General features: G+C 35.4%; 1 protein-coding gene across 1 annotated transcript; it reads left to right on the plus strand.

The window, feature by feature from the left end:
* Nucleotides 1-6,674: 6,674 nt before the first annotated feature.
* On the plus strand, nt 6,675-19,937 carry LOC150095058 (uncharacterized). Its single transcript, XM_090411589.1, has 3 exons — nt 6,675-6,732; nt 15,821-16,398; nt 19,754-19,937. Exons 2-3 carry the CDS (start codon nt 15,827-15,829, stop codon nt 19,893-19,895), a joined length of 714 nt encoding a protein of 237 aa, XP_090267715.1. The 5' UTR covers nt 6,675-6,732; nt 15,821-15,826; the 3' UTR covers nt 19,896-19,937.
* The last annotated feature ends 6,819 nt before the right edge of the window (nt 19,938-26,756 follow it).

Consider the following 26,756-nt stretch of genomic DNA (forward strand, 5'->3'; position numbering starts at 1 on the left):
CATCCAGTTACATCAAGAAGCCAATCTTCCAGATATTAAGACCTACATGACAAACATTGCAGAGAAATTCTTCACAATCAGGGATAATCACCCAAATTAGCTAGTTCGACAGGCAGCGGACTACAAGCCCTCAGATCGTTTCAAACATAAAAAACCGAAATCCTCCATCGCAAGAGAAAGCTGATACAGCCTCAATGCTCACAATGAGCGGGTAAATTACCCACAATAATCTCATCACCCACAATCTAAAATCCAGATGAAGGGATAAAGAGTCAAGGACTCAGTCCATCAACCAATTAAGTTCTAAGTTCTAAGTTCTAAGCGTTTAGGTCTCCTGCTATGATAATGGAGTCTGTGGAGCCAAGAATGGAGTCTAAATCTGACATCATTAGGGGGACTGCTTGGTGAATTGTAGGCTGCATAAATTTTGAGTCTGCAGCATTGTTAGTATGCAGGTTCATGGTTTGCGGGTTGGTTATGACATAATGATACAGCCTCAATGCTCACAATGAGCGGGTAAATTACCCACAATAATCTCATCACCCACAATCTAAAATCCAGATGAAGGGATAAAGAGTCAAGGACTCAGTCCATCAACCAATTAAGTTCTAAGTTCTAAGTTCTAAGCGTTTAGGTCTCCTGCTATGATAATGGAGTCTGTGGAGCCAAGAATGGAGTCTAAATCTGACATCATTAGGGGGACTGCTTGGTGAATTGTAGGCTGCATAAATTTTGAGTCTGCAGCATTGTTAGTATGCAGGTTCATGGTTTGCGGGTTGGTTATGACATAATGGCTTAGATAGATTTTGATAAAGATGGCGTGCCTCCACCTCATACAATCTGGAAATTCCTAAGAATCCTTCGTGCCAAAAGTCAGCCCTTAACCCCATGCAAACTAAGCACGGAATTGCACACACGAATAAGGAAAACGTTGAAGCTCTTGCGACAACCTGGATAAACAATGCTGCACATCGTACGAAAACCTAAATATGAACTTCATCTACAAAGTTCATCAACAGGTTAAGCGTACCTTAAGACAACAAAGGACAACTCAGATCCAATCACCACACTACTCCAGCAAAAATAATCAACATCATAAAGCATTTAAATAACGAAAAAGCTCCAGGTCCAGATGGTATTACCAACAAAATTATAAAGCTACTCCCACGTAAGGCCACAGCGCATCTAGTTAATATAACTAACCCAATAATAATTCAGCACTTTCCCATAGCATAGAAAACTGCTGATATCATGCCAGTAAAAAACACAGGAAATAATCCCCAACTCCACAAAATTACAGACCCATCAGTCTTCTATTCCAACGTAGGAAAAATCACTGAAAAAGTCATCCTCTCAAGACTACAAGAAACAACAGAAAAACTAGGAATCATTTCAAATGAACAATTTTGCTTCCGACGAGAACACAGCACAGTACAACAAATCCACCGATTAGTAGAACATATCACAAATGGATATAACGGGAACTTGACACCACCGCGGTATTTCTAAACGTTGCTAAGGCCTTCTCTACAAACTTATAAAAGCAAACATGCCAATAAATCTAATAAGGTTAATAAAAGCTACCTCGATGAAAGAACCATGCAGGTAAAAGTCAATGGAATAGTCTCATCCAAGCACAAAATCTTAGCAGGAGTTCCGCTCTTTGATAACCCCCCCCATTATTCTCAATCTGCATAGCAGCTTGGTACGAGAACCAAGACAGAATTTTGCAAGAGTGTCAAGATAATCTGAAATTTAATTCTGTGTACTATTTGCGGACAAAACGCCGTACATCTGATAAGCTAAATTTCTCTTTTTCGAACTTCCTCTTGAGTTTTTTTTTTCCCGTCATCATTCAAAACCACCTTTACATATGTAGAAGAACATCTCTGCTTTTCGTTTCATTACAGCTTCTTGTCCAGTAGAAAGAGAATAATGCGATATATGCTGCAGACTGCATAATCCGTTTTAATCCTTGTGTTCTCTTCATTTAAATTTTGATATTTACAAGTTTGCCAGTATACACACAGATCCTTTATATAGTAATCTCCTTAAGTGAATAACAGAGTCGTGTATTATCTTCATTTATACAAGAGCATTAAGCTTCCGAAAAAATAATGATAATGTACGAAGTAGTGTTCGTTTAGAGTTTTTATTCTATTAATCTATTTAGTAATACTGTCATAAATACTCTGGAATCAAAAAAAAAAAGTGAAGAAAGTAATACGTCTCCAGTTATTAAGAGAAGCAACAGGTTTGCCATTTTTAGGAATTAAAACTAACCAATTGTTATTTTTGGATTCAGGTCAAATTAAATGATTGGAGAGCCCGCTAATGTTATCAGAGACCAACCTGGGCGAGGAGAATGATAACCCGCTATTACCTAACTATGGATTGGCAAAAACGAACTAAGAATCAAAATTATATGCTGAACTTGTACCAAAGCAGAAATAAAAATATATGGCGGCCCGCCTCACCGTGTATTATTTTAACTTTTACACGATAGGTAATTTTTAAAAATGGTACATGCGCAAAGCAAAGTAGCTGTGACGTCACGATGCCTGTCTACTTACGATAATCGGTTAGTAATAATGTTAATAAATTTTATAATTCGTCTATTTGTCATATGAGTGTTTTGTTTTCGTAGGTGCGGTTGCTACAATTAATTATCACCCCTAGGAAACGATTTAGTTTCAGGATAGCTGGACCGAAAAATATGGTTTTGTGCAGTCGTTTAATAATATCGTGTGCTTGATTTGCAAAAGTGCTGTAGCCATACCAGAAGAATACAATATAAGGAGACACTATGAAAGTCTGCATTCTACATTTTCAAATCTACCCGAAGAACTACGTAAACAAAAGATTTCATTTTTGAAACGAAAATTGACAGGTCAGCAAGTGATGTTTACAAAACCTATTCAAGATTCGGAAATCGCAACAGAAATAAGTTTTGAAATATCTCGCCTTATAGCAAAAAGGTGCTGACCATTTACAAACGGAGATTTAGTTAAAGATTGACTTGAAATAGCTGCTAAAAAATTTGTCCTGAATCAGCCAAAAACGTTGAGAAAATTTAGTTAAACAGGATGACTGTGCAAAAAAGAATTACTGCAATGTCGGAAAACGTAAAGGACCAATTAACATCTTATTCGAAGAAATTTTTTGCCTATTTTTCATTAGTTATTGATGAATCAACTGACATGACTTCCACAGCCCAGTTATTAATATTTGCACGTGGAATAACGCAAGAGTTTGAGGTAAGTGAGGAGCTGGTTGGAATGAGTTCATTGTCAGATCAAACGAAAGGTAATGACATGTTCACTGGGCTTTTGGAACAGTGTTCCAAAATTGATTTAGATCTGACAAAATTATCAGGTATCACGACTGACGGAGCTCCTTCCGTGATAGGAGCTAATTCTGGATTGGTAACATTATTGAAACAGCATTTGGGACGGCAAGACGATGAGTTGATACATTTCCACTGTATAATCCACCAGGAGAGCTTGTGCCCTAAGAAACTTGGATTTGAACATGTCATGAAAGTTGTGGTTTCAATTTTAATTTTATTTTAATTTTATAAAATCCCGTGACCTTAATCACCGACAATTTAGAAAGTTTCTTGAAGACATTGAAAGTGAATATGGTGACTTAATTTTTTACAGAGAAGTGAGGTGACTAGTCGTGGAGAAACATTGGAGCGGTTCCTAAATTTAATTGATGAAATTGAAATCTCCATGACTGAAAAACACAAAAACGTTCCTGACATAAAAAATCCGAATTGGTTATGCGACATAGCCTTTCTGATTGACATTACTAATCATTCAGGGCAAAGATCAATTGGTTACTCAACTTTACGGCCACATTTTGTCTTTTCAGTGCAAGTTAAATCTATTTCAAATCCAACTGAAGTCAGGGAATTACATCCATTTTCCTAATTATAAGAAAGTTTCTGAAAAGTTCAATGTCAACTTCAAAACTGTGTATGTTGAAAATATTGATAATTTGATATCAGCCTTCAAAGATCGGTTTTCTGATTTTAAAAAAGTGAAACCGTTGCTAGATTTATTTAGCAATCCTTTTGCCATTTTGCCCGAAAATGCACCCGAATCAGCACAGCTTGAACTCATCGGCATTCAAAATGATGACAGCCTGCGAAATAAATCTAACGAAGGCAATTTATTAAACTTCTATCGTTGTGTCGATAAAAACAATTATAAATGGTTGCTAGATAATGCATTAAAATGTGCAAGGCTCTTTGGCTCAACATATATTTTTGTGAACAAACTTTTGCAGTCATGAATATTAACAAATCGAAAACTAGGAACCGCTTGACTGATGAAAATTTAGAATCAATTTTGCGGTTGGCTACTACAAAACTCGAACCAAATATCAAAATAATTGTCAAATCAATGCAATGTCCCGCATCAAATTAAATTCACTTACTTTCTATTACCTTTTTTGTAACAATTATGATAGGTATAAATAAAATAAACAATATATGGTAGACAACTTTCAAGTTGTTTTTTGGCGGCCCTCCCGTAAGTAACAGTGGAACTATGCGGCCCTCGGCTTTAACAAGTTTGTGCATCCCTGGTCTAGATGTTACCTCACGCCCTAAAATTATTTACGACTGGTATTAGGAACTCTAATGGAGACTAGCAATCCTTTGCCATAGAAAACAAATGATTGAATCATGAATTTTTTTCATTAAATAGAAAGTCTTGATAATACCATTTTAAAGCAACTTTTTCAAATTTTATTTCTACTGAAATTTTTTTAAGAATTTTGAAAGAATTGAAAATAAAACTGAATATTATTCTTATACCTTTTTCTTTTTTTAATGAATAAAATATTTGTATTTTTAAAAAAGAAAACTGTTTTACAATTTTACAATATGATAGAAGGTGGAAAATTTTAAGTTCTGTTGTAGTATACCATTGGAGGGTAATGGATGGCAATGCTGTAGCCAATGAAGTTTAACTGAGGTTCGGTTATGGCTGTTACCCCCACCCCTCCTGGGACGCAGAGATTCAAGAGTTTGAGTTCGCTCTCTTAAGGTTTTTGCCTTAAGGGAGCAATTTGAGTCTCCGGGGAAAGTGTTTTCGGGCACGGCCCGGTGAGGGGCTTTGTCTGTGAATGCTTTTCTTCGGAATATGAGTGGTTCTGCTCGGTGGTGGTAGGGGGGGGGGAAGGCCATCACTGGGTGGAACCAACGCTGAGATGGACGGTCTTTCGGCCACTATTGAGTGGTCTAGGGATCGTCTTAATTTTTAGAGTTGGCTTTACTTAAACATCGCCTTTATGACTAGTACATTCGAACCTGAATATGATAAAGTATAGTGCATAAATAAATAAACAAATAAATACATATAAATACAATATATGTGAAAAACCGGAGGCGTATAACATGGGATAATAAAGGTTGCGTTCCCAAACGAGCGAGATTCCGATCTTTCAAGATTATTTTAATCGAAAATGAACCTATTTTTCAGACATATTCAGGAGTAGTAAATAATATATTCGGTACGTATAAAACAAATTACTATTAAATCAGTTCTTTATTTTCACAATTAATACATTGTAACAACATCTTAATAACATCTTCTTTAGCTGGCATGCTGAAGTCGAAGGCGCATAGGAGACTGAAATTTTCCCAATTGCATCACATCAAGAATCCCTTACTCTGGTCACACTGAGATTCGTGGGCGATTGAGTGCTCTTATGAATTTGATCACCATTATCAAGAATGGATCTCACTGTAGACTCATTTCCCTCGCTCTTTTGAATGTCGTTACTATTCGGTATCAAACCGATTCAGAACTTCCACTTCATTTCTAAAAGAATGGGATTTCTAGGCATTTCTTTACTCACAGTTTTTTTCATCTTAGTTGCTTTGTTTTTCTTTCGTCAGACATATTTATTAAAGGGCACAGAAATTATTTGCAAATAAAGATAATACCACATAGACCAATAAGGCAATAGGAACACAAAATGGTCGCTGAGCACAGAAGAGGAAGGTAAGAAACAAAGCGCATGCGCAGAAGGTTACACATCTTGGATAGGAAACAGCGATAGTTCTTATGTACCTGAATGAAACGTATACGTAAAAATTGAGATAAAAGCGCGTGATAACAAGAGCTACTTGTATTTAATATTACTAGGGCAAGAAAAAAAATATCTAATCTCTGAAAAAAAAAAAGTCTATATAAGCATGTCATGTAACTCATGAGTAACACCAAACGTTTTTGCTATTACTGATGTTCCATGTTCAATGACCTTTATGAGATTTCCAGCAAAATTCTTGGTTCAGTTAATCCTTAGCTAACCTTGTACACAATCGTTATTTAACAGCCTGAACAGTATACGAGATAGATGAGTAGCCCGTTCCCATAGCAACCTGAAATAATGGCGGTAACCTAACAATAGAAGGAACAAAATGTCATAAAGAAAGTTTTTTTTCATTTATAAAAATCTCAAAGGTCTTTCCTACTTTTGTTCTGTCAGATGTTGTTTCCAAGTGCTTACAAAGTGGATTGTGCTTCCGGAAAATAATACAATGCGGTTGTCACGTGACGATATGCTCGAACTCCTTGTAAAAGTTACACTGGATAAAACGTTAAGGGCAACACCCAAGTATAAAATAGTTGGGCTTCCTAATTCGATTTCCGTGCTTATTTCTAACGACAACTAAAAAGGATACAAATTATAGAGGAGAAGTAAAATACATATAAGGTAAGTTTATGTTCAATCATTTTTTTGTTAGAATTTTTAGTAGCACAAAACATAATAAAATTACATTGTTTAAATGAAACAGTTATTGAATATTTCAGTGAATCGAATAATCCGAAGACGCACACTATTTGCAAAGGAAAAGAAGTATCTATAAATAAGCCATCTTTCAAAACTAAATCCTATCCATTTTAATAACTTAAATCATGACATTTATATTTTCTTAACATAAAACTATCTAAAAATAAATAAAATTAATAATATAAAAGTAGAAACTAGATTTGAATAGAATATTTGCATATACTGTTATTTTTTGTAAATATTAGTCGACTTTCTTAATACACCTTAATAAAATTTCAATGTTAAACTACAAAAATGATTACAAAAATATTACCGAAATAAGAATAGCTCCAATGTAGCTAATGTATGTCGTACGAGGCGACTAAAATTGTTACCCAGGGAGGGTAATGGATGGCAATGCTGTAGCCAGCAAAGTTCTAACTGAGGCTCGGCTATTGCTGTTACCCTCCTGCCATGATCAGAGCTTTAATAGCTCAATAACACCTTATCCCTAAACTGTCCTCTACAGATAACGGGGAATATAAAAAGCATTCTTGCCTCGCCCTTTTAAGCCAGTCCTTATAAGGATATAAGAATAAATTAAGATCGGCGGTGAATTGATCGACCGTGAGATGCGGTGATTAATACCCTTGGAGAATAATGGATGGCAGTGCTGTAGCCAATGAAGTTCTAACTGAGGCTCGGCTATTGCTGTTACCCTCTTGCCATAATCAGAGCTTTAATAGCTCAATAACACCTTATCCGTACTCTGTCCTCTACAGATAACGGGGAGGATGAAAAGCATTCTTGCTTCGTCCCTTTAAGCCAGTCCTTATAAGGAAAGTTAAGCGTCGATATCTGGGAAAAGATCTGCTTCTATTTCTTCTAGCGGTTAGGATCTTAGGTGAATTGTAACGTGGTCTAAAACTAAACAGGAGTATCTGCAAACATCAACACCACATGAACATAATTTAATGTATCACTTTCTCTCTCTTTGCTTTCCTCAACTTTTCCAAAAGAAATCAGTTTTATCAAACAAACAGACAAGAAGATTTAAGTCAAAGATCTGCCTGGATACAATTTACCTTTAACAAGTTTTATGGAAAACTTCTTTTATACAAACAAAGCAGACAAGATTTCAAAAGCTTTACAAACAAAAAAAATGAATGTAGTTATGGTATCGGTTAATTGAGTTTGTTTTCTTTTTTTTATTCTTTAACTATTTTAGAAACATTTTCATATACAATTCCTAGGCTTCCCAATTGGCTTCAGTTAGTATGTAAAAAACATTCGGACTACCAGTTAAAAAAAAAAAAACTATATAAAGTTGACCATTAAGACATACTATACAAAAGATGTGCAAAACTATTAAAGATTGATTTCTGCTTTAGTAATAAAAAAACAAATTTTAATTTACTTTAATCTCGTAACAAGCTTATGGATACTCCTTGGATATTACATGCTAACTAATCCAAAATATTTAGTATAAAATTTTTGTAGACCCAGCCAAGTAAGATATTTAATATTTCTTGGTGGTGCGTACCTGGAAAGAAAATTTTACTTTAGTTTGAAAAGAACGAAGAAAAAGGGGAGGGGGATTTAAAAGCAAGCATATTTGTTTTTCCCTCCGTTATGCTATGAAATGAAGCGATGCGTAGACCTCATCTTCTGGTGAAAGTTAATAAAATAGGTGCAGAAATGTATGAAATGTTTAAAAACCATTAAAATAAGTCATCGTCACTTACCATAGAGAGTAATGCTGTACCAATCAATTTTTGACTCAATAATTTTGGTACATAAACACCAGATCATGAATTATATTGTCGACATAATCATTTTCTCGTCCTCTGCCTTCAAGATAGTAAAAAGGCAAAGATTTCAAATCTGCAATTCTCAAACAGAACTACCCCGGATGAACTAAACAATTTAAGGATCATCACATGCAGACCAGCAGCATTTCGTGTGGAATTATGTGGAATATGCGGAATTAAATTCTGAAAATAAGTGAAAGAAAGTGAAATTCTGAATAAGCGAACAAGTGATATAAGTTAAACAGCATTGAAAGAATATTTCCCAAATATTTTTATGATAAAAACGTTAAAAAAATTCTTAATATAGAAGTACACTTCAAAATATTTAAGGACTGTTTTTAGATGGTTTTATAATACCTGGTTGTTAGTTCGTCTTCTTCTATGCTTCTAAACGGGCACTTAAACTCCCATAACCGTCCAAAGTATACTTGATATACTTTGGTGTACAAAGTATACAAAAAAAGTACACAGAGTATATCCTTCACAAAAGTCGGTTCCTCATGGAACTGCTTTATAAAGAAACACGTTAAACTTTATAAAGATCTGATGGTCTACGTCCATCCCCTTTGTGGGAGGTAGCACTTTATTTCCTTACTAAAACAAGTTTCTTACTTAAACTCACTCACCGAAGAATCACTCACAACCACCTCTGGCAACCCAGTCCACTTATTCACCATCCTGCAAGCAAAAAAAAAAAAAAAAAAAAAAACCTGGTCCTAACATCGTGTTTACACAATTTCTAGAGTGTTACCTTCTTGTTTATTCTCTCTTCCTGCCATGTATTGAAAAAGTCTTCGGTGTCAGTCCTATACTTTTACAAGAACTTTTCAGTTGAGGTGAGTTAGCTAGTCTTATCAGGAGTTGGAAGGGGTCCCTCCAAGAAACTCGGACTTTTCATCCAGCGAAATACACATACTGTCAGTAGTTAAAAAACATAATAATACAAGATCCTCATCGTCTCAGTTGCTTCAGTCGTAATTTAAAAATAGTTTGCCCAGTTTAGCGACTGAATGGTATATACATTTTCGACAATATTTCAAATTAATGGAACTGAAGGGGGAAATATTATATATTAAGTTGAGCCCAGCATTACAACTCTCAGTTCATTAGAATCTCCATAGTCATAATGAATTTTAGTATTAAATCCTATGCTTTCATTCCACTTTTAAGGATTTTCATCCCATTTAGCCAAATTACATTTAGTTAAATTCTCATTATAATCAGGCAACCTTTCGAGTCCGTTTTTTAATTTCATATCACTGCTCTGTTAGCATTAACTTAGTTAAATAAATAAATTACTGAAACTAAATAAATCAGTAAAAAAATATGCACCGGAACAAAACCCCAAATGAATAACTATTGTTTTCATGATTTCAATTTTCACTTATTCATAAGCTAAGTAAGCATTTTTAGTATTTCGTCGCAAGCGTCAATTTAATTTCTAAACATCGCAAAATAAACTGTGAATAAGATTTCAATTAAAATTTTTTATTAATATTTTAAGAATTACTTAAAACAACTCTAAAATTATAAAAATTACTTCTAAGAAATTTTATGATTTAATAATATATAATATCTTAAAACACCTTTTATATTATTAAAATAAAACATAAATTTTGATATGTGGTGGCCCGGATAAGAATAGCCTGATTGTAGCCAGTCGTCACTGTAGCCCATGCATGTTGTATGACATTCATGGGCTACAGTGACGACTAAAATCTTCAGTGGGCAACTAAAATGGGTACTCAGGTAGGGTAATGGATGGCAGTGCTGTAGCCAATGAAGTTCTAACTGAGGCTCGGATGTTACTGTTACCCTCCTGCCATGATCAGAGCTCATAGCTCAATAACACCCTATCCTTACATTGTCCTCTACAGATAACGGGGAATATGAAAAGCATTCTTGCTTCGCCCATCTAGTCAAATAAAAATTGAAATTGAAATTCTCCTCCACAACTGCCCCCAAACGGTCGTCTGCCAGAAGACACTGTGATCAAAGAAAAAAACAAAACAAGAAAGAGAATCCACAACACCCACGCGCCACAAGATAAAAAAGTTCTGAACAGACTAAATGGTGAAGGGAGAGATGAGCTCAAGGCCCACACAGATCAAATTTGGGAAGAAAAGAAAGCCTCTATCTCATGTACTGATCACCCTATCTGGGGACTACTGAGTAATATCAGAAACGAAGGCAGATCCCTTCCCCCTCTACTTTCTGACCTAGGAATTGTTCACACAGACGCAGAAAAGGCAGAAGCCATAGCAATAAATTTAAAAGAGCAGTGGAAGCCTTCATATGAAAACTTAAAAACTTCAATCACTTGTATAAAATTCATAGACAGGTCAAACACTCATTAAAACTCCCTGTTACCGGTGCTGACCATATCGCATCCACATCACCTGATGAATTATATGATTTCATAAAGAATTTAAAGAACAAAAAAAGCTCGTGGTCCAGATGGCATCACAAATAAAGTGATTATGCTGCTACCCCGAAAAGCTGTAGTGCATCTGACGTTAATAATAAATGCAATCCTAAGGTTTCACTATTTTCCTCCCATTTGGAAAGTGGTTGATATAATCTTCATACATAAGCCAGGCAAGGATCCACACCTGCCTCAAAATTATCGTCCCATCAATCTCATCTCCAACTCGGGTAAAATTGCAAAGAAAGTCATCCTCTCAGGACTTCAAGCTTCAGTAAATGAACTAAACATCCTTCCAAAAGAACAATTTGGTTATCGGTAACACCATAGTACTACTCAACAAATCCTCAGAATAGTTGAATATATCACCACCAGCTGCAATTAGCATCAATACACTGGAGCTGTTTTCCTTGATTTATCCAAAGCATTTGACACTTTGGATTGCTACATAAACTTATCTCAGCTGACATCTCATTGAAAATGGTACTCCTAATTAGATCATATCTACAGAATAGAACCATGCAAGTCGAGATAAACGGTGCAATCTCAGCCCAGCGCCATATCTTGGCCGGAGTTCCGTAAGGATCCTTGCTGGCTCCATTACTGTTCTCTATATAATGTCAGATATTCCACACAACCATCCATAATGGCCCAATATGCAGATGATAGCAATATTAGCCAGATCTCCTCGGCCACACCTTGTTACTGAAAAACTTCAAGAAAAACTCCTAAAGCTAGAGAAATGGTTCTCCAAATGGAGACTAAATCCCAAAGTAAATCTCAAAAGAGCACGGCCATTCTCTTCAAGAAAATATCGATATCTCTTACAGGAGACGTCTTCCTGTTCAATACTAAAATTCCCTGGCAGGCAGAAACAAAATACCTTGGTGTAGAGCTGGAAAAAAATTAACTTTTAACCAGCACATCAAGACTATGTGCGCAAAGGCATCTAAAGCCATCGCCCAGCTCTACCCCTAACAGCAAGCGAAACATCAGAATCAAATTGCTTCTGTATCAGCTGATGATTCGACCAATAATCGCTTACTTTTCTCCAGCCTGGAACTATACCTCCAATACTAACATTCTCAAACTGCAACATGTGCAAAACAAATGTTTGAGAATTATTCTAAACGCTCCATGGTTTGTCAGAGACAATCAACTTCAACTAGACACAAATACCCCTTATATCTACTCTTTCCCACAATCTCTAGCAACAAAGTTCTTCCTAAAGACGTCTACTCACCCCAATGGACTGTTTGAGCAAGCTGTAAACTATGACGATATGTATCTATTCAAACACAGAAGACCAAAAGCCACATTAATTTTCTGTAATGATGCATAATCTTCATGTCCCTTCAGGGCGAGCAAACAGCTCATAAATTTTTCCCTCACTGTATCCCTATCGGACAGCGGGGAATATAAAAGCATTAGCTTCACCCTTGGAATCAGTACCGTTATTTTATTTATTTATTTTTGAAATCGAAATGACAATAAGGTAATTTTCCAGAGTAAGTGACAGTCTCGGAAGCGTCTTTGTGGATATCATTCTGGATATTATGGCTATCTGGAACTATTATTGGGAAGCAGGCATAACTAGTATTGTTTCTTCTTCTTCTTTTTTTTTTTTTTAACTTCACCAGGAAACTGCTTGTCGGAGTGCAGTTCTGATGCAATTATGTTCATAAGAAAAGTTACCCACTTAGGCGGTGACTCTTCTTGAATGCACAGAAGAGTCACCATTTAGGTGATTTCAAGATCAGAACAAATGGCAAACTCTGTTGTAGCCTTTTGGCTTTTTACTTTAGTAACCGACAAAACTATATTTTGCTTAAGCAAGGAATACTTCATTCGAATCTTTAGACTCCCATTTCCCGTCTTCCTCTTTTAAGCAGAAGTGATGCTTCCGGATTATGGTGGCCGATGGGTCAGCTTAGTCCTTAATTACATTGATGGATTTTTATTTTATTCTTACATGGGGAAAGTCGGAACTATACTGAAATGGATCCTAGTTGACTAGATATTCACATCCTTCTCAAATCTATACCTTTAGAAGTTTTCCTATTGTCGAATAGCCCTCTTGGGTATAAAACCTTTCAGAGCAATCTTTCCTTTTTCTTGTCTGCATCACGATGAAATTTGCAGATTGGATATAGCTCCTGGTGAATTTTTGAATCACTAATGCTCATGTTCTAGATTAATGGCGACTCTGGTTAGATCCCTTTTGAAGTTATTGTCCTTTTCCTTATAAGAAGTACTGTATTATCGTAGTTCCTTGTTCGTACAAAGACTGATTCCGTAAATTTCGTTTTGCATTATGCTTTGCCCTTTTTGTCAGGTGAATGCCAATTTTTAAATCAATCTGCCCGCCATATTTATCATATCATTATGCCTGTGATTTTTACAAATAATGCTATAAAATTTCACGAAAATTTTCCGAAGCTATTTTGCATCACTTGTGCCTTCTTGGAAATTGATTTCCAACAACGGATACGATTGAAATTATACTTAAAATAGTGATAATGCTCTAGGATTTTGAGGTCGAAGCATGTATTAGTGCCAATAATCATGTTTTCGATGAGCTAGTCAAACATTACTTTCCAAATAGAATGTGGAAAGTAAACTTATAAATCAAGAAGGTGTTTAAACATTTAATAACTTTTTTATTTATTAATTATTTTTATTCTTTTTTGTTATAACGAAATACACAACCTGGTGATTTTTTTATCACTTTTGAAAAACCACATCACATAAATTCCTTCCATTTTCGGCTTACAAAGATGGGCCCTTTGTTATAGCTGTTAACGTTTTTGGCTGCAGCGCCCTAATTTTTGCTCGAATGTTCTTCCTTCAGCTGTCGGATTGTCTGGGGCTTGTTCGCATACACCTTTTCCTACAGGTAACTCCATAGGAAGAAGACCGGAACCATAAGAGTTGAAGAACGTGATGGCCAATTAATTTACATTAAAATTGCGACAATATGCTCTTTTGTGTTAGAAACATTGAATAATGATTTTTAGAATAAAATTGCACAATTTTCGTTCGTTGTTGAGTTGTGAACTATTCCATGATTAATTTCCCAAATGTTCCTGAAAATACTTGAAAAAAACAAAAAAATTAATAATCAAACACGTTATTCACATTTTAAACCCCTTTCTCGACTTGTGGGCCACCCTGTATATGCTGTTATCAACGCAAGTATATTAATAAAGAAGCCTTTCCAGACGACTTCCTTAAAATAAGGGATCATCAACTTGTGGTTTAATATAACTGTGAATAAAGGTTTGTTCCACACACACACACACACACACACACACACACACACACACACACACACACACACACACACACACACACACACACACACACACACACACACACACACACACACACACACACACACACACACACACACACACACACACACCACGGACGATGTCATGGTATGTATATCTTGAAATATACACATGGATGAACAACTCCAACACAGTGAGTCATGTGATCAATTTCCTTAGCAAGATCGCTAAAATGGACCGGAAAAGACATGATCTGATTGTAAAAGCTATAAACTGGAACTTGTATATGAGATATGATTTTCCAACCAGAAAATCATTTGAAATAGAACTGCTGAAAACGTTTTTGAAATGAAAATGCAAAGATATTATTGGGCTTGAAAATTTAAACAGTTATCTGAAACATTGTGTGATGGACATCACTGTAGTCGAACAAACGTCTCCAAAAGAATTTCGACCAAAACAGCAGCAACAATAACAACGTCAATTGTCAGAGAAGTCCTAGGAGCAACATCATGACAATTTATGAACCACCTGGAAAAACTGAGCCTCCCATATATAACATCATCTAAACTGCAGGAAACCGCACTGTCAGGGGCATCACACATTTTCCATTGATATTTTGTCGATTCTGAGACCTTTAGATAAAGCCTGAAATAGGTACATTTGCCAGTCAAAGATGCGATTATGATTATCTTGTTATATTTTTCTATGTCACTGTGAACTCTATGATTGGATCTAATAATAATAATAGTAATCGATCATCCCACTCCCTTAATGTACTCACGCTGCACCGGATTAGAGCCTAAAAGTATCTCAGACAAGAAGAATCCATCGCTAACACGTTACGTGACATGCAAAGGCAGGACTTTTAAACTCAAACCTAGAAATGACAAAACTCATATAATGGAACCTTTGTAGTTCACTCAGTATAAATGTCTCACCTTTTAGGTCGAAAAGACTTCATAAAAGTTTCTTCTGCCTATGTCGCGAGAATCCTTATCAGCTCATTTCAATCTAAAAAGGGTGAGTTAACCAGTGGAAGAGGATTTTTTCCTCCGGTAACTCGGGTTTTTCATCCCTCAAAAAAAAAAAAAGCAAACCAGTCAGTGACCACATATACCACCACCATAGAACACTTCGGGGAATGATGGTAGCCTACACTGGCCCCGACTAGGAAGTAGTAACCTTTGAGCATCACCTCATCTCCGATACAAATGCCAGTACCTGTATCCTGGTCACTCTCACAGGCTAACCACGACAAAACACGAGCGACAATAAACAAATTAATTGTACGGGAATGATTCATATATAACATAGCTATTATTCCATAATACTGTTTTTAAACTTTTTTCTATTTTAAATATTATGGCACCAGTTCGAATGATTCGACCAAATATTGTATGAATATCTTGTACTAGATATGAAATAGGAAAGTATCATAACGATTCAATATAATCAAATTTATATTAATTAATGATTTCCTTTCATTCTCTTTTATGCAGGTAGCGATGAAGATTCAAACATCTATTCCATCAGTAAGTATCCTTTGTTCCTTTTTCATTTGTTTGTCACTTAATCCACAGTTTGGGAACTGTGTTCAAAATCAGGCAAATGCAACTGAAACATCACCACAATTAGAAAAGTCGAATAGCAACATCCGCCCTTCTATTAGTTCTTCCATGAGCACACTTCAACTTCATCGTCAGGCACTGGCTAAAGATATGGGACTTCGCACTTTGATGATGGGTAGCATGCTGTATAGTCTGTCTCTCTTACCTGCTATGGTTGTAGCTTTGGGAAGAACAGGAGTGACTAGTTCTCTTGGAGGAATACTGTCGTCCTTTGGAATTGGAAAACGATCTGTTCCAAATGACTTTATGTCAGAGACTTTATTGCCGTTATTAGAAGAGGATGATACCAAGAACTTTTTGAATATGCTGCGTCATGCTTTTGGCAAATGGCAGATGGTAGAAGAAAAATGTAAGGAACTGTTTGTATGCGAAATTTATCAAGAAGTCTCTACTAAAGGTATAAATCCGGATATAGGAGTGTTCAATAAAGCCATCGACGAACTTATCTCGTAAGAATGTTTTTAATTATGATTTTATTTTATTGTTTCTTTCATTACGTTTATAATATTTGTATTAATTTCATTATTGAACTGTTTTAACTGAAAGCGAATTCAGTTCCGCTAATAATGAAAATAGTTTACTTAATATCAGAGGTCCTGTCCCTATTGGCTTAAAATTGTTACATTTTACCTTTCATAATATAAGCATATTCCATTCCTGCCTGTAAAATATATCCTTTTCCGTACAAGACATTACTTCTCATCCGCACAATCCCTAATACTGTATAAACTCCCCCAATCCGCTCTACTTTAGACTTTTATTGTTCCCACCTATACAGTGGCGCACCAAAAACTTCTCTAAAAATGATTGATTCAGCCCAGAAAAGGTTAATTTGGTTAACTAATGATCCCTTTCTTATAGACTTATTCTAGTCGTTTTCTCATAAGCACTCTGTTTTTGCCTGATACCTTCAAAAGGTTGAGAACCACAGCAGTGGTTCTCAACCTTTTGAAACAAAGGATCCCTATTTTAATTTGAAAAATACGGCTGATCCTTGTGGAGGGGATTGGAGTTGACTAATATAGTAAATGACTTTAATAGTAAATATACATACTGGCCACTGAATTAGAAATATTTATGCAGATAAACGTAAACGTCACTAACGCAGAGTATATGCAAAATACTTCATCGCATGCGCCATCGACACCACCACGTGTTCTAGGCAGCTATTTAAGAATGCTGTGATTAACGGGGGAAAAACGAAGTATCATTCGAAGTTCAATAAAGGGCTTATTGTGGAAGCCCGTCTGGTTGGAGCCACGATTCTGAAACCAGCAGAGCTGACTGGTTTCTCGAAAGGTAAAGTATCCTGGGTGTTTAATCAGTGTGGAAATAACCCACATTGCTTGTCTAAGAGGCGTAACTGTGGTCCTAAGACAGCCTGTCGACGACAAGAGATTGATGTCTTTTAAGAAGACGTGTACGAACAAACAGAACCACTTCATGTTTGCAGCAATTGACCGAAGCATTTAATGAAGGCTGTTCCCGACCCATGTCTCACCAACTATGCGCAGGGAATTGAAGAGGATCGATCCAACACGGTATTAAAGGAGGGTCAACGTAGTATTGAATGAAAGTTTCTAATTGAGTAGGTGTGTGTACTTTATAAACATAATAAGTACATGGTTTTAAACCACATTATAAAATGTTATATGACATAATATAAGAAAAATATTGCCATTGTAAACAATATTATTTTATTATATCAACTTCTTAATAATTTTATGTTATTCAGAAATTTTATTTAATTGTGTAATTGCTACTAATTTATATAATTTATGTAATTGCTACATATATAGCAATGTTATGTAGGATAATACTAGGACATTGCATGTCCTAGTATTATCCTACATATCATTGCTATATATTATTCTGCATATCATGGTTATATTCTTAATATGAACTTTCAAATACTCTCAAAGATCAGTAACAGGGTACTATCATTAATATGTTCATATTAAAATTTCTATAGCTTTTATAGGGATTCCTATTGAAGTTCTGGAATAAAAACTACGATAGAACTGGAATGAAAATAACTAATTTTCTAACTAAATTAATTATTTACACTCCAACATTCTATCGGCTTAACTAGCATTATCAAAGAAGATACACTCAGCGAAGACTTGAAAATAAAATGGCCTTGTGACTGTATATACGACAGTCACACCTATAAAGGAACAACTGTGCCGCTGTCTTTGAGGATGTTTTGAGATTATGTCAAAATTTGTGTAGGAATACACCATCAGTTTATTGCAGTTCACTTAGCTTCGTAGCACATGAGCTACTTCCAAGAACAGTCCCTGTGATTTGAAACAGGATCTCTGTTGTTGACTTGCTTTCTTCCAGCTGAAGAAATGGTCTTCATCCGAGACATGCTGTGCTAGTCTGATTTTAGATTGCCCATTTCGAATACATCTTTTTTTCTTACCATAGTAGCCTGTCTTGTTTGTCCAAAATACTGGATCATACACTGACAGAGGAAGACGCCTGGGAAGGAGAAAGGATCCTGGAGATCCTTGATTTGTCTCAGTAAGGTGGAGATTTTGTCCAGAGGTTCGTAGATTTTAAGTTTTATGTTGTTTTAGGAACAAGTTTTTCTGTTGCACCTTTAATGTAGGGTAGAGATCTAAGGTTGTTGTAACGGTTTTGTTTGAACAAATGGTTACAACAAAAATATCACCATAAAAAACATATATATATATATATATATGATATATACGCCTTTTTATTCCCGTATGCGGGAGTAGGCGAGGCCATTTAGCCCTATCTAACTTTTGGAGACTGAGTGGGCAGTTCAATCTCCACTGGTACCCAATCAGAGACAGATGGCCCAAGGCTATCACTAATTAAGTAGTATGCAGTGAAGAGAGACGGCTCAAATGTGCCGCCATCTCGTGGTCCCTAACCCTAACACAATATATTTAATGTCTGAAAAATAATGTGGGTTCTACGGTCGATTTTCTTGAGTTTACAGGACGAAAAACCCGAGTTTCCGGGAGGAAAAACCTGCTTGCCCATGCCAGAGATCGACTAACACAGGAACCGGTCGAAAAAAGGCGTAGAAAAATTTCCTCTAGTCGCCGACTAGACTCGAAACGAAGTCTTCCTTCGTGCGGCCAAGCGTGGTGGTGTGCAAACGCCACATCCACTGAGCTACACAGGCTCAATGCGCTAGCGACGTTTTCATCCAGAAGGAATAGAAATGGCCGTTAAACCCTAACTAACTCTTGAAGATTGAAGATTGAAGGGCAGCCAAATTCACCCTTAGAAAATCAGAAATAGTTGGATATCAGCGATTTTAATTAGGCCTTGTTCTGCTGGAGAGTACAGCAGACAACTGCCACTATCTCGTAGTCCCTAATCCTATGTATATTATTGTCTGAAACAGTGAGTTCCATTTTCGATTTTCTTGAGTTAAGGGATTAAAAACCCATAACTTGAGTAACGATTTCCGGGAAAAACCCTACCTGTCCATTCCGGAGATCGACTAACTTAGCAACCGATCGAAGAAAGGCTTAGAAAAAGTTCCACTGTTGGAGATTGGCCTAACACTAAGGATACAAATGTCATTTCTATTGTCTACAAAAGTCTGAAGTAAATAAATAATCACCTCATAAATATAATCGTATGCACAGACTTCTGTTTGCATATGCTCTTCTTTTATCCAGAAAACAGATAAAAATAGTAATAACAAAAAAAATATTGCATAGTATAAGTAATCCATTCCTTTTATGAGTAAACAATATAATTTATTTTAATTATCTGTTTATTCGTTCATTTGTCTTTGTCTTTTTTTTTCTGCAGTAAAAGACAGTTCCACACCAAACATAATGTAGAAGGCAAAGGATCTCCTGAACTTTTTCTGGAAGCTGCAAGAAATGGACTTGATCAACAGAACTGTAGCACCACTTATTTTAGCTGTTCTAAATCTCTACGAGGTCATTAAACATTCAGTAATTAGAATACAACCTAATTCAAACCCATTGAAGAAATTTATATCAAAATGCGTATTTTATTATAAAAACAGTATGTCATGCCAATATTACGTGTTTGTTAAGTTATTGGTATTATTATTATTATTTCAACTATATGATATTCATTTTTGATTCTATCATTCAGCGATATTCACTTTGTTGCTGTTGGCTACTATCAGTAATTATGAATGTGTGATATCCTACGTGCTGTAATCAATATTTACTCAGTGTTAATGATCAACCGTTGGTATTCATGTCATTTTTTTTTTTTTTTTTTTTTTTGAGAGGGCATTGTAGACAACTGTATAACTTTGTGGGTATAAAGTGTGCTTCTTTTAGTCGTAAATTTTATTACAAGCTTCCCTGTGTAATTGTACACTTTTATTAATAATGACAGATGGAAGGGAATTTTGTTTTCAAGTAATTACATCTTGAAAATTAACACCCCCCCCTTTACTGCACTTTTGTATGTAAAGTGTTTTGTCTATAGATATCCATCAGATATTGCCAACTAATAATAATAATAATAAAAATCAAAAAAAAATCAGCTAACGCCTTTTTATTCCCGTATATACGGGAGTAGGAGAGACCATTTAGCCCTATCTAACTTTTGGAGACTGAGTGGGCAGTTCAATCTCCTCATAATAATAATAATAATAATAATAATAATAATAATAATAAACATTCTTATTGTTTTAAGGCCTTGTCCTTATACACAGGAGGTGTTGTTTTTGTCCTATCTTTTTGAAAATCGGTAGGATTCCTGAAATCACTGTCCAGTATGCCCTTTTAACCTCAAGAGCAAAACTTATCAAAAGCATCAATAATAAAGCTAATCTTTAACGTTCGGATTTATTGCTGAGTTTTCTTCTTTTACAAAACATAAATACGTATTCATTTAGTGCAACTAGCCTGAGCTACATCTCAAGTCTGTTATGTGCAGTAAAACAAATTTAAGTAGAATACTTTACTTGTCAGCACGAAAAATCGATTATTTGAAGAACTAGCTGAGAAAATACTAGAAAAATGTTTCTCTAATTGGTAACTTTTTTTTTTCCCACTTTGGATAAGTGAACTAACCAAACCAACTACGGTTATGACACCAGTGCACTGTGTATGCTAATCGAGTATGTTCGCCCACCGATTTGCCAGGTTTACTGTACAAAAAAAAAAAAAAAGAGCTTCTAGGAAAACTCTTTCTCACTTTCGTTAAAGACTAGCTAACTCACCTTTTGTTGAAAAGTCCTTATAAAGGTTCTTTGATTCTAGAGAAGGATTAATAATGAAACCGAAACAAAAATAATAATAAAAAAAATTATATATATATTGTATTGTTACTGGTAAATTATTTATAAAATGAAATTTTATGTAATTTTCTATAAATGGAAAGAAACCATTTAAACTTTATAAAGGAAGAAAATATTGATGAGCTTGGAAATTTTATTTAGTTGAATCTCAATCACCAAAAAGTGTTTCCTATTGCAACCCACTTTTTCTGAATTTAGCATAATCATCTCTTTTTTTTTTTCTGTACACTAGCAATCATTTAAAATCAGCGGTTCTAAAACTCTTTATACTCGTAAAATGTAGTGTAGCAAAGTTTCATAAAATGATTCCTATTTCATTGTTAAGATGAATTTGTTCAAAACCAAAAATCTTTTTTTTTTAATTATTATGTTTATGCGTATTAAATGATCCATTGAACAGTCATTCCATTCCATGCAGGATATTTTTATGAATGTCATATAAAACTGGTTTGGTGATGGAATTATATATTCGTTGTTTTGTTCTGTTTAACAATCATTCGTGTATTTAATGATATTTGGTGTACATTTTTTTTTTATCAAACTGCTGTTTCGTAAATTATTACTTTATTGCAGTGAATATTTTAAAGTTGAAAACTGTTAATTGTAAATGGAATTATAAAACGTGTGGAATGATATTAAATACCATTATCCCGCATATAAAATAGTGTGCTTGTGTTTGATATTTAATTTTTATTTCATATTTATCGCTCGTCCGGGAGTAAAATAGCAAGACTAAAACAAGATTTCATGGTATGGTTTATCTTAAGACGAAAGTCAGTTCTGATTTTGAAGGAATGTTTCACGTAATTTCATTATTTTCGAGTGTCATTAGTGCAATCACTTTCATCATCTGTTTGGTCTCAAGTAGGTGGTCCTCATAATTTAGTACCATGGCCAGAACTATCATTAAAATTAGTAAAAATCTATTGGAAGGATTATATAAGAGAGACGGGATTTCTTTTGCATTACTACTATTTGTAGCTCTGTATCCGTATGTTCACTAGGTATCCACAGATGTCGTATGGTCACTCCGATGCTCGGTGATGTGCCACACCAGGCCTCGCTATGTAGTCCTGTTGTATACTTTTTTGGAAACTTCAACTCTCTGAAGATCAGTCACTCCACGCCATCTCATTGACGGTCTAGCCCTTCCTCTTTTCCCAGGAATTTTACCTTCTATTACTCTTCTGAAAAGTCCTTCTTTCATCCTTTCAATGTGTCCAAAATATTTTAACTTTTTCTTCTGTCAATATCCTTAAGGATCCTTAAAGTTCTACTGATATTTTCTAACACCATTCATTTATATGCCTTTCAGTATATGATATTCTAAACAACCTTCTGTAACACCACATCTCAAAAGCAGCTATTCTATTCTTATCTGATTTCTTTAGGTTCCAAGTCTCACTTCCATAAGTCGCTGTTGGAAAAACATCCACATCCGAAATTCTCAACTCTTCCCATGGAGATAGATCCATCCTTCCAGATTTTAGAGAAGTTTCTGACTGTTGTTTTAGCTATTCCTAATCTTCTTCTGATCTCTGAACAGCAATTCTTTACAATAATAATGGATCCCAGTTATTCAAACTTGCTGACTTCCTCAATTCTTTCTCTATTAAGGTACACTTGTTTCGAAAGAGCTTCCTGTTTGTATTTCCTTTGAAAACCATAATCTGTCTGTAGATAAAATTGTGGTAGAGTGAAACTGATAAACACATATATGATTTTAAAATGTTGTTTATTAGAAAATGCTAGCCTGGTTGGTCGAGATGGTATACGAGCTCTCCAGCCAACTCTCGAAGTCCAGAGTGTGAGTTCAAATCTTAGTGTAAGACCACCACTTTGCTTATTAGGGACTCAAATAATTTGAAAAAGTTCAATGTTTGATCTTTAAAGTACGGTCTCAGAATTATGTAATATTGATGTAATATAGATTTACAATCTTTCGTAGAAATGCGATTCTCATAAAAAAAATAATAAATGAATAAATGCATCTGTGGTTAGTCACAACATTCAGAAATTATAATTCAGAATATATCGCAAGCGATATGCACTCGATTATTTACACTAAATTGACGACAGTAATAAAATGAGTGAAATAAAACATATTTTTTTAGTGTGGTTCGAAGAAAAATTACTCAAACTGCTTATCATGTGTATCTCGATATAATTATTATTTAAAATGGCAGTAAAGGAAAATTAAACTTAATGCAAACAACGAGATAAATAGTTACTGTTTCATAAAAGTGAATAAACAACATATTATCATCAATTTTTGTTCTTTTCAACACATGGACCTGCCATTTACGAAATTTCAGATCCAACAATTCAGTTGAAGACTGAATCGTTGGATCTGAAATTTAATAATCACTTTCTTCTAAACCTATAGGAACGACTAATCAATTTACAGATAATTTATATAACTAACACTGAATCATCAACTTTAGTTTTAAAGTGGAGTAATTGAAATTGAGCATGTGTAGGGAGGGAGGGTTGAGCGAAAAATATTTCACATTTGTTGTTTTAACAACTTATTCTTTTTTTACTAATCAAATTTTTATATTGCACATTGGTATCGGAGAAACATTAAGCATTATACGCAGATCTGGAATCCTTAATCTATAGTATGGATCTTTATTCAAAGTACTTCAGGCCTCTAATAAGCAGAGTGTTGGTGTCACACCGAGCGATGAAATTCCCATACCACTTAAGAACATTCCCAAACCTTCATGCCTGCTGTGAGATTCATATCAAAGCTTATTGGCTGGAGAATAGAGACTACCCACTCTAGTAACCAGTTCTATCGAAATGTAATGGCCATCAGTACTGGTTCACTCATTTCATGTAATGTCGTGCAAATCACTTCTTGATTTTTATTGATATATTTAATTTTGAATATTCTCTTCCACTATGCATTGGATTCTTTATAACTTTCATACCAGGCAGAAAATTTTAAAGAAATGAAACATTATATAAATTATATCCATTCAACAATTTCAGTACGCGATCAACTTAAGTGTTTTTAAGTTTTCTTATTCAGAAAACTGTTATATAAAACAAACTATAGCAGTATTTCGCAACGTTTTTCGGATCATGCCCCACCTAGATGCCTCAAAGATTTTGATGCCCCCCCCCCCTTGCCGACAATGGTGAATGTTTTGAGTATATCAGTAATAAGGTGACGAATGCAATATCATTTTCTAATTTCCCCCCAAAAAAATATTCAAATCCCCCCCACTGTGGGGCGTGCTCCCCACGTTGAGAAACACTGAACTACAGCAGAAACCAAGGTAACCCAAAGATGAGGCCAGAAGGCTAAAGGCAGATCAGACTACACGATCTAAAAAATAAAGAGACATTCCCATCTGAAAATAGGCGATAGATTAGTGCTGTAGATTAGATTCCATTTGAAGTCACTGATTCCACAAAATCGCAATAGCAGTGACTCGAAGTCAATCATTATCTGAGTGACTTCGAATGGAACAAAGACGATACTGGCCTGTGAAAGTATCGAAGAAACTGTTGCCCTCTTAGAAAGTCAACAGTTTCAGTATACATGTGTCGATCGTGTGATCAGCAGCATCTGATCATTGCGAAGGGACAGGGCACAGGACAGGAAAGTAAAGTCCAATATATCTGTCTGCATTTTTCCAGAGAGACTTTAAAGAATTATATCTAAATGTGTCCTGAGGTATTGAACTTAGGAGCAATAACGCATTAGTAGCAAATCACCATTTAAGAGCGTCTTCGTTTCTAGTTGAATGAATCAGCTATATTCAGAGTGGATATAAAGGATTTAGTAATTGAATACCAGAGATGCAGATGGGTTTTCGTAGAATTCTGAATTCAGTTTCATATTTTTCATGCACCTAGAATAAGGTTATGACAATAAAAACAACAACAACATCCATCCATCCATAGAACTATCACATTTGGTAACAACAAAGGCAAGCATTCAAGTGATGGTCAGTAGAATATTTTTCTGGAGCTCCCATGGCCCGTGATACTACTTTTGTGAAGGGACGTAGGATATGTGCCTATGGCATTGCACATTAACCAGTTAGGATATGGGACATGTGCCGTTTAGAAATTGTTACACGAATATGGCAGTTTACTTAAATGGTCTTGTATCCCCATTCCACATCCTCCCTTGAACAGCTTCAAGATGTTCGTGCCATGGATTCACTCCGAAAATCGGATAAAGCTGCGAGTATTTATCTTGTCCTTTTGGAGTAAGATAATAGTTATTTCTAATAAGGCAGCCAATCATTGTAGAAGTGAAACCGATAACTGAACAATTTATAATCCGAGTAAACCATGCCAGTGGAAGTTCATCTCTCCACTTGGATTGCTAAACTCTGGTAATTTGCACAGACAAGAATATATCAATATATCAATATGGATCAATTTTCAAAGTCCGCACGGTTAGCCTTGTGGCTTTGCACTTCGCAACCATATACCTGGGGAAGGAATGTCGTAGGTTCGATTCCCGTCGACTACATGAGGAGCTTAAGGATCTTCTTCGGCCATAGCCAAATTAGCTGGTCTTGGGTGTGGACAGCAGGGTTTCTGCCAGTTTATCTGGGGTGTTCATCCTGCAAGTAGGCAAACTGGACCCGTGAACACACAGGCTACAGTTATAAAAAATACGGCAAGGAAGGCAATGGGAAACTACCTTGCGTCACTATCTCCCTAGTAATCAGTTGCAACCCTCTCAAAGAGAGGAAGCCACACGATCAGATCAAATCAATTTGCAGATCAATTTTTATACATACATTTTACTTCGAAACTAAACAGTTATAAATAAATAAATAAATTCTGTTATTTATAAATGAATAAATAAATAAACTGTTATATATAAATAAATAAATAACCATTTTATTCCCCACAACGATTAGAAGGCATACATTTTAGTCACATTTTGTTTAATATCGTTAAACAACTGGTCTCAACTTTTCACAATCTCTTTCGTTGCATATTAACATGGTATTCTAGATAACAAAATTAAATAATAAACTCATTAACGACTTATATTTCCTATAGGGAGTAGGCGAGACCGTTTTAGCCCTATCTAACTTTTGGAGACTGACCAAGCAGTTCAATCTCCACAGGTGACCAATAGCTGGCCCAAGACTATCACTAATCATAAACGGCTTCCTATGAAGATAGACAAGCGCCACTCTCGCGTGGTGCCTAAACTTAAAACAGTATGCATTATTTGTCTCAAGTGTAGGTTCAAATGTCGATTTTCTTGAATTTATGGAACGAAAAATCCGAGTTTTCGAGAGAAAAAAAAAACTCTTACCCATCCCCGAGTCAAATAACTCATGAACCGGTCGAAGAAAGGGTTAGGGAAAAAAAGTTCCTGAAGTCCGCGACTAGATTCCAACTGACAACAGCTTCCTTCTCGCGACAAAGTCCTAAGAATGCAAACGTCACTTCCACAGACCACAAAGGCCTTGACGTACAAGAGAAGAGGCCTGAAGGTAGACTTACGTTCAAGTCTGGTTGCCGACTGGAGGAACTTTT

The sequence above is a fragment of the Typopeltis vanoorti genome, chromosome 21 (genome assembly GCF_054136105.1).
Source record: "Typopeltis vanoorti isolate ZY-2024b chromosome 21, IOZ_Tvanoo_1.0, whole genome shotgun sequence".
Taxonomy (NCBI): Eukaryota; Metazoa; Arthropoda; class Arachnida; order Uropygi; family Thelyphonidae; genus Typopeltis; species Typopeltis vanoorti.

Excerpts from the sequence above, each read along its gene's own strand:
- LOC150095058 (XM_090411589.1), top strand. The coding sequence starts at position 15,827 with ATGAAGATTCAAACATCTATTCCATCAGTAAGTATCCTTTGTTCCTTT. Across the intron at positions 16,399-19,753 it reads GCCATCGACGAACTTATCTC|TAAAAGACAGTTCCACACCA; the intron begins GTAAGAATGTTT and ends TTTTTTCTGCAG.